Genomic DNA, 15,728 nt, shown 5'->3' with positions numbered 1-15,728 from the left:
GATACAAACTACTCAATACAATAATTAAGCAAAAGCACATATTGCACAGCACAGAGTAAGTCATTATTTTATAATAACTTTAAATGGAGTATAATCTATAAAAATGTTGAATAACTACATTGTACTCCTAACACTAATACTGTAAAACATAACAAACATTTTAATTTAAAAATTGTAAAGAGATGGCTTTTAAATGTTAAAGAACAAAAAAATCAGATTAAAAAGGAACAATGCACAAGTTTACTATTTCCTGAAATTATACAGATAATTTATTAACTTCATGTGGAATGTGAAGGACTGATAAATTATTCTAAATATAATTAATCTAAAGCATTTGATAGAGAACAGAAATCCGAAAGAGGCTGGTGTTTGAAGGAGGCAAGCAAGTGCTGAAGTTAAACTCACACAGAGGTGAGGTGTTATCTCCCACTCTGAAATGTCAAAGGACATAGGTCAATTTGACTTAGGGTGAGAAACGGTAAATTCTTAAATACAGATTTGGGGAATATAGGTAAGCAAACTTCACAACATGAAAGCAATAACCTATCATTTGTTGGTGTTTGCATGGCTCAAAGGGTCAGAAAGGGGACAGTTTATATTTTTTTGGCAGATAAAATACAATCCACAATAGAACTTCAGATTTCAAGGAAAACTCCTTCAAATTCACAGCTAACAGCTTGTCTCTATTTGCTGTCACTCTGGATCAGAGAAACCCACACTTTTTTTTTTCTCCTTTCCTGTTCCCCTTCAGTTACACTTGAGCTCTCTGACTGAAAAGGTCTGGAACAGATTAAAAGTCGGGCCACAAAATAAAAAGCTTTGGCATGTTGTCAAGCCTGTCTGGAGTACACATACACAGTGGGCCCAAAAAGGGAAACTAAAAGCAGTAAGAGTATTTTATGAAATCTTTTTTTGGCATACCTAATTGTATGCTTGTGTGTACATATGTGCTGGGGGGCTGGGGGTGTTGGTACGGTCTTCCACTTAAAACAAAAGACCAAGATGTGTGTATAATTAATGGATCTACTTAAGCTCACAGCCAAGTTGTTTGAGTTCCCTTTTATTAACTGAAAATTCTTAAAAAAAAAAAAAGAAAGAAAAAGAAAAAAGCTTTGTTCTAAGTGCTGATTCCTGCAGTTAGCTAAGAGTTAATCATCATTTTTTGTAACCTCATGTAGAGGGGGGAAAAAAAACCTCACAGTACCACTTTAAAAAATTTCAAAACGTGGACAAGCTGAATTCATTTTATTAAAGATGATTTAAGGAAACATGGATGTTATTGTAGTCCATACAAATGGCAACATTTATTAGATTCTCTACCTTACTTGGTTTCCTGTTTCAACCACAAAGGCTTATTCAAGTATTAAATAGAATCTGAAGTTTCAAATTATTAACATGCCATATTACTTTTTTAACACCCAAACAAGGTCCTGAAGCTCAAAAGGCTAGCTTGCATTTTAGCCAAACCGGATATCTATCAAAATGACAGTCTTTGCCCTGATCCCACCTTTGACTTTACTTGAATGGGGTTCAATCAGTCAGTTTGAGGCAAACCCAAATGTTGGAGTTTTAAAAAGGCATACATACAGACTTGGGAGAACTGTTCAGAACATTCCTGGCAGGGAAGTTATTCTACCCAGCTATCTCTGGGTAGTTTTTCTTTTTTCCCCCCCAGACTGTGTTTTGATGGCATTCACAGAGTTAATTCCTCTTTCCCGTAAGGGCCCTGCAGTTGTTGTTAGGTCAACCCCTCTAAAGCTTCAAAGGTTCCGAGTCCCCTCAGTCTGACCTACTCAGTGATCTGCACATTGTTTTCATTTAGCTGCATCCAGTCCAAGACGAAAAGCTTTAAAACCACAATGATCTGCTCCTTTTTAGATTCATTTTTCCATGGCTTTGGAAAAACATCTCAGAAACCCACTAAAGAAACTGAAAACAGTGGAAAAATATGGATAAAAAGGCCCTAACCAGCTTGTATACTATTATCAAAATATGCACATTTGTTGGGGGTTGGGGGGAGCATTCCTTTATGCAAATGGTAATTTCTGTCATTTGATTTGGAGGAAAATATGGCCTTGTTGTTTCTTAAATGAAAAGCAAAAAACCCCTTTCTTAAAAAAACAGGGGTGGGGGGAGAAGAGGAAAAGAAATGCTTCAATGGTCTATCTCTAGGATGACAGGGTACTTCCCCCCCCAACCCACTTAGCATAGAAAACATTATGACATCTAGCAAGGCACAGGGTGGGACTCAATGGTCTCTGAAGTTAGGCATAAGCAGACACCAGGTCACAGACCAAAGCTGATATCCCAGGTTTTAGATGAAGAGACAGTGTGATTTTATTACAGCTAGAAAAGTCATTTTTAAAAAGATTGCCGTGTCTCAAAGATGTGAAAGTCTGGTTAGTAAACCACTACAACATTTCTCCACCCTGAGAAATCTAAGCTAAAAAGCTGATTTAGACCTGAATTTCTCAACTTTAAAGTGAAAGGTATAAAAAATAGTATTAGATAAGTTAGGTGGCAGTCTTTTTTTTTTTTTTTTTTTGCTTTTTAGGGCCATATCTGCAGCTTACGGAAATTCCCAGGTTAGGGGGTCAAAGTGGAGCTGCAGCTGCCAGCCTACACCATAGCCACAGCAACGCAGGATTCAAGCCACATCTGCGACCTACACCCAGCTCACAGCAACACTAGATCCTTAACCCACTGAGCAAGGCCTGCGATTGAACTTGCATCCTCATGGGTACTAGTCGGATTTGTTACCACTGAGCTACAACAGAAACTCCTGGGCAGTCATTTTTTAAAACTATAAAGCAATGCAATTTAATTTAAATGTACCTCCCCAAATTCACATATCAAACCTAGTAATCAAAAGTATCTAAAAAGATTGAGATGAACCTTTACCAAAACGAGGGTCAAGCCTGGGGTCTAGCCAAGAGGTGGTCTTGTTCTTATGGTTTATATAGTATATTTCTCCATCCTGAGTCATGGCTTGTTCCCATCCATCAGGAAGAGGACCTATAAATACAGAAAAACATCACAGTTGGTTTTTATTTGGTGCACCTTAAAAAAAGGTGGAAAGGGTGCTAATTTAAAAAGAAAGCACATCCTGACATAAAACTACTCATTAAAATATAATTAAGCATGTGTTCAGAGAAGAATGGTAAACATATATACCTGATTCTTTTCCACTAAAAAGAAACTACACAATAACAAAATTCATATCCCCAAAGACACAGATGTAAAAAAAAGGTCAGATTTTGAAAAATCCTCTTTAAGACATGATCTGAAGAATTATTATCACTGTTAATTTAAGACATGACGTGCTGTAGCTCAGGGATCCCCAAGTCTAGTCAGTTTTGTGAGAGTTTCTTCTATAGACCTCAAGGTTCTTTATTAAGGAATATACCCAAGTGTTCTCAGAGCACCTACAGTATCATAAACATTCTACTTAATACATAACATTCTGCTTATTCTTTAGCAGCACACAAGTTGCTAGGAGGTGCGGGTTAGTGGCTGGAAATTTAACATTTTCAGAGACTTGGGAAGGGGGCAGGGTAAGTACCCAACTACTGGAAGGCAAATTTCTCAGGAAGAAAAAGAGAAAAGGTACAATTTCAAAGCTCTAGAGTGAGTAAACAACTCCTAGAAGATAGGACTAAAGAATACAGAAAGGATAAGAAGATTATTCTATCTTTATGAGGGTAGGGAGACTAGACGGTTGCTTTTGAGAGGTAAACAACAATGAAAAGAGAGGCCCAGAATAAATTACTGAATTCAAGCATGTTTCTTCTTTCCCCCCACTCCCCCCTTCCACTTCCCACTCCCACCAGGAGTCAGGAGAAGCAAGGGTAAACTGGAGTTTGAGTAACTGCCTAAAATTTGCCACTTGTGGACCATCATGAACTGACTGCTTACTATGTGTCAGTCACTGTGCTAAGCATGTTAAGGGCATGAATTCATTAATCCTTACAATGACCAGTGATGAAAAGCAGTACTACTGTCTCCAATCTAATGCAGAAACTGAGGCATATTGTGGTTCAGTCTGCGGGACATCACAAAGCTAGTGTCAAGATGATATTCAAAGCCAGCAGCCTTTTCCCTCATTTTTCTCCTAACTACACTTTTGATTCATCACCCACATCCAAGATTAGAGACTAAGTATGCTTCCTGTGCAAAAATGGAACATGTTCCTTCCTTCTATATTGGCAGTCCAAGACAGCCGTAATTACGAGCGGTGCTGAATAAGTAACTTTGGTTAAACAGACCACTCAAACAGGCCCTTGGGACCCAGAGCCCTAATTCTAGGCTAGTTCTGCTTGTATCAGGAACAGACCAATTTGCTACTACACTATTATCAAAGATCTGCTTTGATGGGGTCAAAATCCTGTTAGGGAACGCAGGCATGTGAAACGGGAGTGTTCTGTGCTCCTAGAGAGGCCACAGGTGGAAGACCCTACTCTAGCCCTGAATGTGGAGTTCTGAGCTCAATTCTAACAATGTCCAGTTGGAGTTTGCCACAAGAATCTCATGTTTACTATCTGGTGAATGGAAAGCAAACTTTTTTAACATATATAAATTCAACCAATTTTCTTAGTAGACTTCACTGTCACTTTGGGTTCTATTTTCCCACTAGGAAGATAGAATCTCTAGAACTAAATACTAAGGTTTGTTACTACCTTTAATTGGGAAGATGACTCAATTGTAAAATGTTTCTGAAAAGTAACTAAAACTAAGTTCCTGAGATATCATGATGATGAACAAGTCAACAGGAGTTCATCATGCCTTGGGAAGTATCAACCCAATGGCCTCAACGGACCTCATTATAGCCTCCAAACCTACCTGAATAAATGGATTCCTTACCTTTAAAAAAAAAAAAAATACTACCACCCTCTCCCTTTGCTGTCTGAGTTAAAACCAAGAGCAAGAGCAGTGTCTTGGATATAATCCAACTTTCCCTTTCTGCTCCACCTACTCCAACTCTCTGACTGATCTGTTGCAATCTATCTCTAAGAATTCAACCATTTCCAGCTCTTTTTCCTAACCACTATAGAGCATCCTTCCTTGGTGCCTGACTTCTGATCTCCTCCCCTAATTCCAGTGTCTTCTATCAAACAGCCACTAGGGCTTTCTTCTTAAAATACTACCTAATTAACATTTACATGTCACTCACTGCCTTTAAAAACATTTCCATAACTGCCCACCATCAAAAGGAAAATGACAGATGGACTCATTTCTTAGTAAGTCTTTTTCACACACTGAAACCTTACTCCACCCCCAAGTTCGTAAAATCATGCCATCTCCTTGTATGTAATGTTCCACCTCTTATAAACCCTTATTCATCTTAAAAGAGAAAGTTCAGGTGTTACCTCTTCAATTCAGCCTTTCCTGGTTACCTCAGATAAAATTATTAATTTCCTTTTCTACTCTGTATTAACAGTAGATAAAACTGTATTTACTTGTTTACATGTCTGTCTTCTTGACAATGACTGATCTTTTTAACTCACAGGCTAGTATTGGAGTAACTGCTCACTAGATATTTAATGAAGAATGAGTATATTGCCTTGCAATACTCCGAACTTTCTATAAGTGAGCTTAAAATCATGTAGTACACATTACTTCCAATTATAAGCATAAACAGAATATGTGAATGACATGTTATTATTCATCATAAATGTATCATTTTTACAGTTCATTGGAAATCTTTAAAAAACGTTTAAAGTTTGTAGAAATGCATAACGGAAAAGCAAAAGTTTTCTGTAACCAACTCTCAGGGGAAAAACTAAATAACTTAAAAAAATTTTTTTTTGTTATTTTCTCAATACAATTTTTTTTCTACTGTACACCAGAGTGACCCAGTTACACATACATGCATACATTCTTTTTTCTCCCATTATCACGCTCCGTCATACGTGACTAGACATAGTTCTCAGTGCTAAACAGCAGGAACTAAACAACTTTAGTTTTGTGACATGTTCTGGATTCTTTTCTTGTGCACATTCTGTAACACACAAGCACTGATGCTTTATAGTACTTTATCTATACTTTTTTTTTTTTGGCCTTTTTTAGGGCTGCACCTGCAGCTTTATGGAAGTTCCCAGGCTAAGGGTTGAATTGGAGCTGAAGCCACTGGCCTATGCAACAGCCACAGCAATGCCAGATTTGAGCCGTGTCTGTGACCTACACCATAACTTACAGCAATGCTGGATCTTTAACCCACTGAGTGAGGCCAGGGATCAAACCTCATGGATACCATTCAGATTCATTTCCACTGAGCCATGACGGGAACTCCTATACCATACTTACTTTATTCATTTAATATATATTATGGACGTCTTTTCTTGATGTAACACCTAATTCTTATTCTTCTTAATGGCTTCACAGATCCTACTGCACAGATGTTAAAATTCATTTGCCCTTTTCCCAGTGCTACCTATCAGAGCTACTTTAAAATTTTTTTTTGCTGTTCTAATAGTGCAGTGCACAATCCCTGATGGCAGTGATGGCATCAGCTTCTCCACCACTCACCAGCTCATTACTGTCACCTGCTCTGTTCTTAGCCCTCCCATGCAGATGAAACAGTGACAGTCAGATAGATCACTGCGCAAAGTAGACAGTAAACTTTTCCAAGGTAAAGATTTGAACCCAGGCACTCTGGCTTCAAAGCTTCTGTTTTTAAACCGTAAAATACGCTGCTTCTCAGAGATATAAACACATTCCCCAAAACTTATGCAAGTGTTTCCCTACATTAAACTGACAAGGTGGAATGGTGACTTTATCCATTCATACACAAGTTTAAATTGTTAGGCATATTTATCACATATTTTTCACATATAAGTCATTAAGTATTTAGTATTTTGCTAAAAAGAGTAGACTTCAAAAACTAAATCCAGAAAACTTTTCACCGGTATTGTTCTTATATACCATAAATAACCAAAAGCAAACCTCTAAACAATTTTAGACACTAGTATAAAGGAGAGACAAGCCTGGTACAAATAAAGAATGTAGTGATTGTCAGCTATTTTCTCACATATTTCTAATTAAAGAAGAATGTACATATGAAATAGAATTATACTGTATAATTAATTTTATAAGCCTCAAATTGATACCAGATATATATGCTCAACAGAAAAGAATACTTTTTATATTCATTTATGTTGTTCGTTTAACACTGGGTAAAAATTTAACGTGTGGAAAGAGATGGTCTAAAATAGGATGTTTTCTTTATATAAAAATAAAGCTACTGATCAAAGGCAAAGGAGTAGATGAGGAAAGGTTACCTTTAAATAAAGCTTTGTACCACAATTGACTCTTGGCAGTAAATAAAAGGAAACAGAATAGAAACAAATCTTTAATCTTAAATGTGAATTAAACAATAACAGATATGGGCTTTATTCACACAAAAAAACATTTTTTAGTTAAATGCTCTTGAGAAGAAATTCAGTGACTTGATAATGCAGGATTCTAAGTCATCACATTAAACCAAGCTAACTGATGAATAACCATGAGAAGCTAAGAAAGGAAGAGTGATATATTTTCTGAATCATCAAGTTACACAGGCTACTGAAAGTTCGATGCAAGCATCTGTTTGGACTAGAGTACAGTCAGCAAGTCCAAGGGGAAATCTGGCTTCTCACAAAACTAAATTTATAAGAAGAGACTACAGGGATGGACCAAAATAAATTTAGAATACTGCTGAGTTCAATTTATATCCTGATTTCAGTGTGTCATAGATATTATAACTTCTCCAATATGGAATATATAAAACGAAGCAAATATAAGTAGCAATGTTTTGGAGTTCCCGTCATGCTCAGTGGTTAACGAATCTGACTAGGAACCATGAAGTTGCGGGTTCGATCCCTCGCCTTGCTCATTGGATTAAGGATCTGGCGTTGCTGTGGCTGTGGTGTAGGCCAGCGGCTACAGCTCCGATTGGATCCCTGGCCTGGGAACGTCCATGTGCCTCGGGAGGTTCAATGACCAAAAAAGACAAAAAAAAAAAAAAAAAGCAATGTTTTGTTTAACTAAGATAAAACACAGGCTGAGCCCCATCCCTCACATTTCTAATTCAAGAGGTTAGGGGTTGGGCCTGAAATTCCCAGAAGACGCTAAGGAACACTCTCTGAGAAACACTGACCTAAAAATAACTATTTAGAATTCTTTAGCTGGTACAGAACTTTTTCTTGAATTTATCTAACTTATATGAAACTACAATTATTCATCATTAGGCATCATGGGCAGTTCAAAGATCAAACAACCAAGCACTACGTGTGTGAGAATGGCAAAATGCCACATCTGCTAGAGTAGGATGAGGCAAACGGTTCAATAGCTATCAAGATAAATAAGGCAGTCGTAAGAAGGGTGATGCTTCTTTAAAAAAAACAAAAACAAAAACCCCTGAAATGGCCCAAGCAATTATTATGGATAAGTAGACTAAAACACATTTCTTGATTGTCCTCTCATGACCAGATGGAAATGAAGAGTAGGACTCTGGAGTCAGGTAAACTGATGTGACCCATGGGAATTATTACTAGTAACTTGGCTTCAAACCACGTTTAGTTGAGAACTCTCCACTTTCTCAATTCAAATGAAGAATCCTTTCTCTGTTCTGGCAAAATATTTTCTTTATATCTAATGCTATAATACTTACCACACAGTGCTATTTGGTTATGGAGGTTTTCTTCCAGGCTACACTGTGAAATATGTGAATACAACAGTGTTTATTATGCATTTTTTTTCTCTTTTACTGTTGAGCCAGACTGCCAACTATTCACAAAGCATGGGAATAAATGTTGGCTGACATTAATATAATCAAGCAAAATTCAATTAAAATCCTTGGAGTTCCCGTGGTGGCTCAGCAGAAATGAATCTGGATGAGCATGCAGGTTCAATCCCTAGCCTCGCTTAGTGGGTTAAGGATACAGCACTGCCATGAGCGTGGTGTAGGCTGGTGGCTACAGCTCCAAATGGACCCCATACCCTGGGAACTTGCATGTGCCCCAAGAGCAGCCCTAAAAAGCAAAAAAAAAAAAAAAAAAAAAAAAGAGAGAGAGAAATCCTTTGTGCTGGTGAGATAGAATGTCCTGTTTTATCCTTTCCATGTGAGTTCAATTTCTCCATTATTTGGTATTACTTAAAGGCATAGGGACATAGCGAATTATTTTATTCGGTATTTACTGAGCCCCTACTATATTCAGGCACTATATTTTAGGCCCTGGAGATACAGCAATAAGCAAAAGAGTCCCTGCTTCTTGGAATTTATGTTCTAGCCAAGAAGACAAAGGGATATGCATAGTTAATGTTGGCTAATGATAAGTGCAGTGAAAAAGTTAACAACAACCCCCAAACCAAAAAACAGCATTGAGCACAAAATGAAAAAAAAAAAACAAAAAAAACCAGGGGAAAACAACAACAACAACAAAACAGCCTTTTAGAAATGTGGACCAAGAAGGGGCACACCGACAAAGTGACCTTAAAGCTGAGACTCAAACCCAGTGCAAGCCAAGCATGTGATGGTCTAGGGCATAGGCGACTTGGTCAGGGGGCAATGTGGAGGCCAGCAGGAAGGGGCAGAGCAAGCAAGGAGTTAGGGATTTGTGGTTCACTTTGTTTTTATGATGCAGACTTGATCCTTAAAGGGGATCACTAATATGAAAGGGTAATTCAATTTCTCCAAACTCATGGCCAACATCTAAACACGTAAGAGTGGGTAATAAACATTTTTAGCCCAGACCATGCTTGTATATACCAGAGGTAGGCCGTTAGACAAGGGAACAATGCAGGAGTGTTCCAAGGTCGGGCTGTCAGGCCTGATGACCACATCAAAGTCTCCGGGGAAAAGGAGATTAAAAAAACAGGCCCTAGAGCCAGAGGGTAAAGAAAAAGGAGTCATTGGTTTTTTGTTGTTGTTGTTGTTTTGGGGTTTTTTTTTCTGGCTGCATCAGTGGCATGCAGAAGCTCTGAGGGCAGGGATCGAACCCATGTCACAGCTGTAACCAGACCCACAGCAGCAATGCCAGATCCTTAGCCTGCTGAGTCATGAGCTAACTCTAAAAGGTATCATTTTAACAAGATAAATTAGGAATTAGGACAAGCAAGAGAGAGCAGTAGGCTACAATTAATTCATGAATTAGAATTACTTATCCTTGGGAAAAAAACACTTTCATGTAGGATTTACAACTATTGGTTAGATGATAACTACGATAGCAAATACTAACTTCCTGCAGTATTTTAAAAACATAAAGTTTTTTAAAACGACACATAAACTCTGTGTCATAATACTGAAGATGACTCAAAATCAACTTCCTGCTCTTGCCTAAGGACCCTCTTACATTAGCAATGGACTAAGAAACCATCCGTAATGTCTAATCAAACAAGAAAGTCTGATATGCCACAAGTTTCATGATCAACCTCTCCCTCTTGCTTGGCCCACAATTCAGGAAGAAGTCACTCAGAATACTGGAAGTTTTACTAAGCACACCCCTGATGAGTGGTTCAAAGTACAGGAATATCAAGAAAGCAGTTTCTTCAGAATGTAAGAGGAGTAGCTGGAAAAAGAAATGCCATGCACCTTTCAAAGGAATCTAATACTGACCAACTTCTAATTCTGACCAGTTTTGAAATTCTGGTCTCTTGTATTTATGACGAATTACAAACTGTACTTGCTTACTCCATGCAAGGCATTGTTTCAAGTTCTTACACGTGAGTATTAATTCATTTAACAGTTCCATGGCATAGGTCCTATTATTACCTCCATTTTAAAGATGAGGAAACTAAGGCACAGAAAACCTGCCCTAAAATCACTTAGACCAGATTAGTAAGTGGCAGAGCTTGGAGACAAAACCCAGATAATCTCTGGAACTCATGCTCTTAAGTACTACATTGAAAGTGTGACAAACATTAATCCAAAGTAGTGCTTTCAAAAATTTCCTTTTCTGGAACTTCATGAAACCCCATTGCTTCAGTCATAGACATAGAGATGACTCCTACATCTTTAATGCCTCTCACAGAGCCAACACTAGACCTCCTTCACCAACTGGACACCAACACTTCACAAAACATGCCCTCATATTTTGAGTTGATTTTACTTTAAAATATAATGCCTTAAATAAAACTTCAAGGTAGACTTTCATATTTCCATGACTAAATTTTAGCGATAGCCTCCCAACTAGTTTTAATCCACTGCAACATTAACACATTATATGTACTCAGAGCATCTTGCCTCCTACCTCCTCTGAAGAAGTAGCTCTATGACTCAGGGCTCCCTGCCCACAGGGAAAATTCTCGGATCTTTATCGGGTTATTCAAGGTCCTCTGTCGTCATGTGTTATGCAGCATTGCACAGGTTCTGAAAGCATCACCACTACCATCCTTCAAACTTCTCTTCTTCTCCCCTCTCCAGAGCCTTCCTGCAGGTACTCTTTTCCCTGCCCTCCTTGCTTAGCTAACTCCTTACTCACCCTCTCTAATGGTATGCCCCTTCCTCAAGATGACTTTGCCTACATATAGTTTCCTCTCCATTGCACCAGGTACTTTCTCTTGGGTAAAATGATCCTCTCATATCAGTAATTTAGTCATCCATTTGGTGTTAGTCCTCCCGCTGCATGTCCTGTCTTTCCAGTACTCAGCAGGGTTATGCACTTTTCACCTCCACATACACCCCAGGCTATCTCCTCCTAGCCTCCACTACTGCTACCCACTGCATTCTACTCTATTCTCATGTGGTATTTTTGAGAAGCTTTTCTCAATTGCTATCGGACCTATGAAATGACATACACTTGTTTTTGATCTCGTGGATGCTTACTGAAAACTGGTCTTGTATTTGTTCCTTTACACTAAGTTTAACTATAGGCCAGGTATGGAAGAATTTACCATTCTGCCCTAGAATATAGAAGAAAAAAAAGCTGTTTGTTTGCTTGTTTGTTTAAATGAGTAGGGGATGCTCAATTTTACAAGGCTGCTTAGGACAACGATGGCCACCTTCACTGGAAAACGACCACCAGGTTAGACTGTGATTCTTTGATCCTGCAGATTTGTGGTTTTTAAAGTATGTGAGAAACTAAATATATTCACCCCGATTCTTCTACAGTTTTGTTTCCAAAAGAGTCTCTGGAGTTCCCTGGTGACGCAGAAGGTTAAGGATCTTGGTGTTGTTGCTGCTGTGGCATGGCTTTGACCCTTGGCCCAGGAGCTTCCACATGCTACAGATGCATCAAAAGATAATTAAAAATGAAGTTATTTTTAAAAAGGATCATCCATAAACATTAACCTCTGAAAACTCTTATGCTTGACCTTATAAGTCCTAAACAATCCTTAATAAAGTTCTGACCACAACACCAAAATTTTCAGGTAGACTCAATGGAAAAGGTTGTCACGTATAATAAGTATTATACCATTATTATTAACTTTTTGTGGCTTTAGTAAGCCAAACATGGGACAAGTGTGTATAAATGAATTTACTGGGGAAAAAAAGCAGTTTATAAAATCAAGTTATAGTAAAGAAAAAGATTTCCCTTCTGGTTTCCATAGTAAGTGTTCTATCTTCAGGTGAAAACTGGTTTATAAACCATGCAGCTCTAAGTCATGAGCTTAGGCTTTCTCATTTGTGCATACTGGTCTAGAAGCTGGAAAACAAAAAGGATTATAAAACTGATGAGAAAAATCTACTTCAGGGGCAAAAAAATGCAGAGTGGTAGCCAAACCATTTCAATCATTTCTTTTGTTTCCCCTTGAGTTCAGGTATTCTCCTATGGTCCTTACAATAGTGTAGAAAATTCTGCTCAACTACTAGATCATGCCAATGACCCCAAGTCTCCTATGAATCACTGTGCACAGGGTAAGATAAAACTCTGGCCCAAACACTGAAGGCCTAGATTGGAATTCTGGCACTGCTACTTTCCTGTATCTACTCACTGTGTCCCCAACCAAGGTCCTCATGTCACCTTAGAAGACACTTCACTGTACTCTACTCACTCCTGCCTATATCCCCAGATTTCCCCATCAAACTAAGTTTTAAAGGCACCTTGACTGTTTTGGTCTTCGTAATAACCCTAAGAGCGTAGCCCTGCCACCAAATGCAAGCAAAGTTTATTGAGCTGAAATGATTAAGACTATTTGTGAAAAGAATGATTGACTGGTCTTGGTCCCTTCAGTTTATCAGATCCTTAGTTTGTGCTTTTACAAATCACAGACTTTTAATAAGTCCATAACATTCTTCCATATGTAGTAGGCACTTAAGTAAAGGGTTTTTTTCAACTGAAACAGGAATAAAATAAAAACAGGAGTAACAAAGTGAATCTTTAGTAACACTTCTATGCTTTTAAGTTTACCATTCTAGAGTCTTCTCCAGACTTATGTGGTCCATAAGCCAGGATTACAGCACCTCCTGAAAATTTGTTGGAAATGCTAAATTTCAAGTCCTACCCCTGAGTTAACTGAGTCAGAATCTGCATTTTAACAAATCCCCAGGTGATTCCTCTACACATTACAAACTGAGAACCACTGATCTAGAATACAGAAAACTAAGGCTTACTACTTTCAAAAAAAAAACGAACATTCTTTTATACAACAACCAACCACCCAAACTCTACCAGTATAGCAAAAGTACCAATTGAAGGGTTCCCATCGTGGCTCAGTGGTTAGCGAATCTGACTAGGAACCATGAGGTTGCGGGTTCGATCCCTGGCCTTGCTCAGTGGGTTAAGGATCCAGCATTGCCGTGAGCTGTGGTGTAGGTTGCAGATGCGGCTCGGATCCCGCGTTGTTGTGGCTCTGGTGTAGGCCGGCGGCTTCAGCTCCGATTCGACCCCTAGCCTGGGAACCTCCATGTGCTGTGGGAGTGGCCCAAGAAATGGCAAAAAGACTTAAAAAAAAAAGTACCAATTGATATTTTACTTGGTTAAAAAACAAAAAACAATCATCCGTGATGCACTATAAATGAAATTAAACTCTATAGATAGCATAGTTTAAAGAAAACTGTGAAAGATTTAGATTCAGACAGAACCGGGTTCAAGTCTTGAATCCAATATTTATAATTATTAACCTTCTAACCTTAGGCATGTTCCTTCATTTGCTTGATGCTCACTTTCTTTATCCAGAAAATGGAGATAAGCATCTTCTCAATCAATTGTTGAAAGGATTAATGGGTAAAGTGCTTAACAAAGGGCAGGGTGTACAGTAGATACTTTAGAAAATGTTCCCTTACTCTTTCCTGGAAGTTCTGCCACTCTGTTCCAACAATATATTTAACTTACCGACAAAAATAATAAAGAGGCAAGGTTATGAAAAAATAAACATGGGTCTCAAAGATGAAATAACTGGATAAAAAATCAGGAGACCTTTAGAAGGTGTTCCCTTAGGGGAAGGACCTTAGAGAGGAGTCATTTCTATAGTCTCCCAATTTTTCAGGATCAAGCTCAAACTTCTTAGCTGATCACACGAAGGCCTTCTCCTCCGAAGGTCTTGTCCTCAGTCCTATCTCCCCATTACTCCATCACTAATTTTATGCTGCTGGAGTTTCAGCCTCAGCCATCTCCCATATAATGCTACCTTTATCTTCCCTTTTCTTTCACAAACTTAACTCCTGTTCATCTACTAAAATTCAGGTCCTGAATCCAACCACTTGTCACCATTTTCACCTCCACCTGGTCCATCATTTCCCCTGAGTTACTGCAATTGCCCCCTAACTAATCCTCCCTACTTTAAAAAAAACTTACTTGAGCATATCACCCCTCTATTCAAAACCTACAAGTCCCTCTATAATACGGCTTCCATACCACTCTTCACTGACTCTGTTCCCACTACAATGGTCCTCGTGCTATTCCTCCAATGCGCCTCAGCACTCTTTGAACTGGCTGTTGTTTATGTGTGAACATTCCTCCCCTTTTCCCTAGATATCTGCATTGCCCTCAGTTCATTCAGATCTTTGCTCAGAAAACATCAATTATAGAGGCCTACACTGCAGAAATTACCTAAAATTATCATTTCCTTCCATCCCCAGCCAATCACTCTCTGACCCTTAACTGGTTTATTTTTCTCTATTTTAAACTGACATACTATTTATTTCTAGTCTATATTTTCATGATTTAGAATAGTGTTCTGTACATACTAAACATTCGGTATTTGTTGAGGGAATGAAAGAAACTCTGGCTCCTTAAAGATGTCTGTTCTACCCTCCAGATTACTGACTCACTTATTCCTCCCTCTACTCTCTCAGCACTCGGTACACACTTACTGTTGTAAACATATGGGAAAAAATTATTTTACCTTGACTCCACAGCCTGAGTGACCATTACCATGTCTAGTACAAAGCAGAGCATTTGATATTTGTTGAATGATTTAGAAAGGGATAATTGTCTCAAGGAGAATAATAAGACTGTTAAAAATTGTCTGTTATAGCTAGGTGAATGTCCTAGAGGAAAAGGCCAAATATAAGTTCAGAAGTTTTCTTTTTTTTTTTTTTTTAATGGCTGCACCTGCAGCATATAGAAGTTTCCAGGCTAGGGGTCAAATCAGAGCTGCAGCTGCCAGCCCACACCAAAACCATAGCAACACAGGGATCCAGCCACATCTGCAACCTACTCTGCCGCGCTTGTGTCGATGCCAGATCTTAACCCACTGATAGAGGCAAAGTATCCAACCCGCATCCTCATGGACACTATATCAGGTTCTTAACCCGCTCAGCCACAATGGGAACTTCCAGAGAACTTTCTTTCTTTCTTTCTTTTTTTTAG

General features: G+C 38.5%; 1 protein-coding gene across 8 annotated transcripts in view; it reads right to left on the bottom strand.

Moving 5' to 3' along the window:
• Positions 1-15,728, bottom strand: part of YAP1 (Yes1 associated transcriptional regulator) — a 113,868-nt gene that overhangs the window by 35,455 nt on the left and 62,685 nt on the right. For 4 of the 8 annotated variants that reach the window (XM_047751941.1, XM_047751945.1, XM_047751943.1 and 1 more), the window contains exon 4: positions 2,896-3,015. In XM_047751941.1, coding sequence (XP_047607897.1) covers positions 2,896-3,015 — 120 coding nt within the window. The remainder of the gene's footprint in view (positions 1-2,895; positions 3,016-15,728) is intronic. The other 4 variants (XM_047751942.1, XM_047751946.1, XM_047751944.1 and 1 more) reach the window with 1 other exon arrangement.

The sequence above is a fragment of the Phacochoerus africanus genome, chromosome 11, assembly GCF_016906955.1.
Source record: "Phacochoerus africanus isolate WHEZ1 chromosome 11, ROS_Pafr_v1, whole genome shotgun sequence".
In the NCBI taxonomy this organism is placed as follows: domain Eukaryota; kingdom Metazoa; phylum Chordata; class Mammalia; order Artiodactyla; family Suidae; genus Phacochoerus; species Phacochoerus africanus.
Note: the sequence above shows the minus strand (reverse complement) of the source record. Positions and strands in the feature narration are given on the sequence as shown.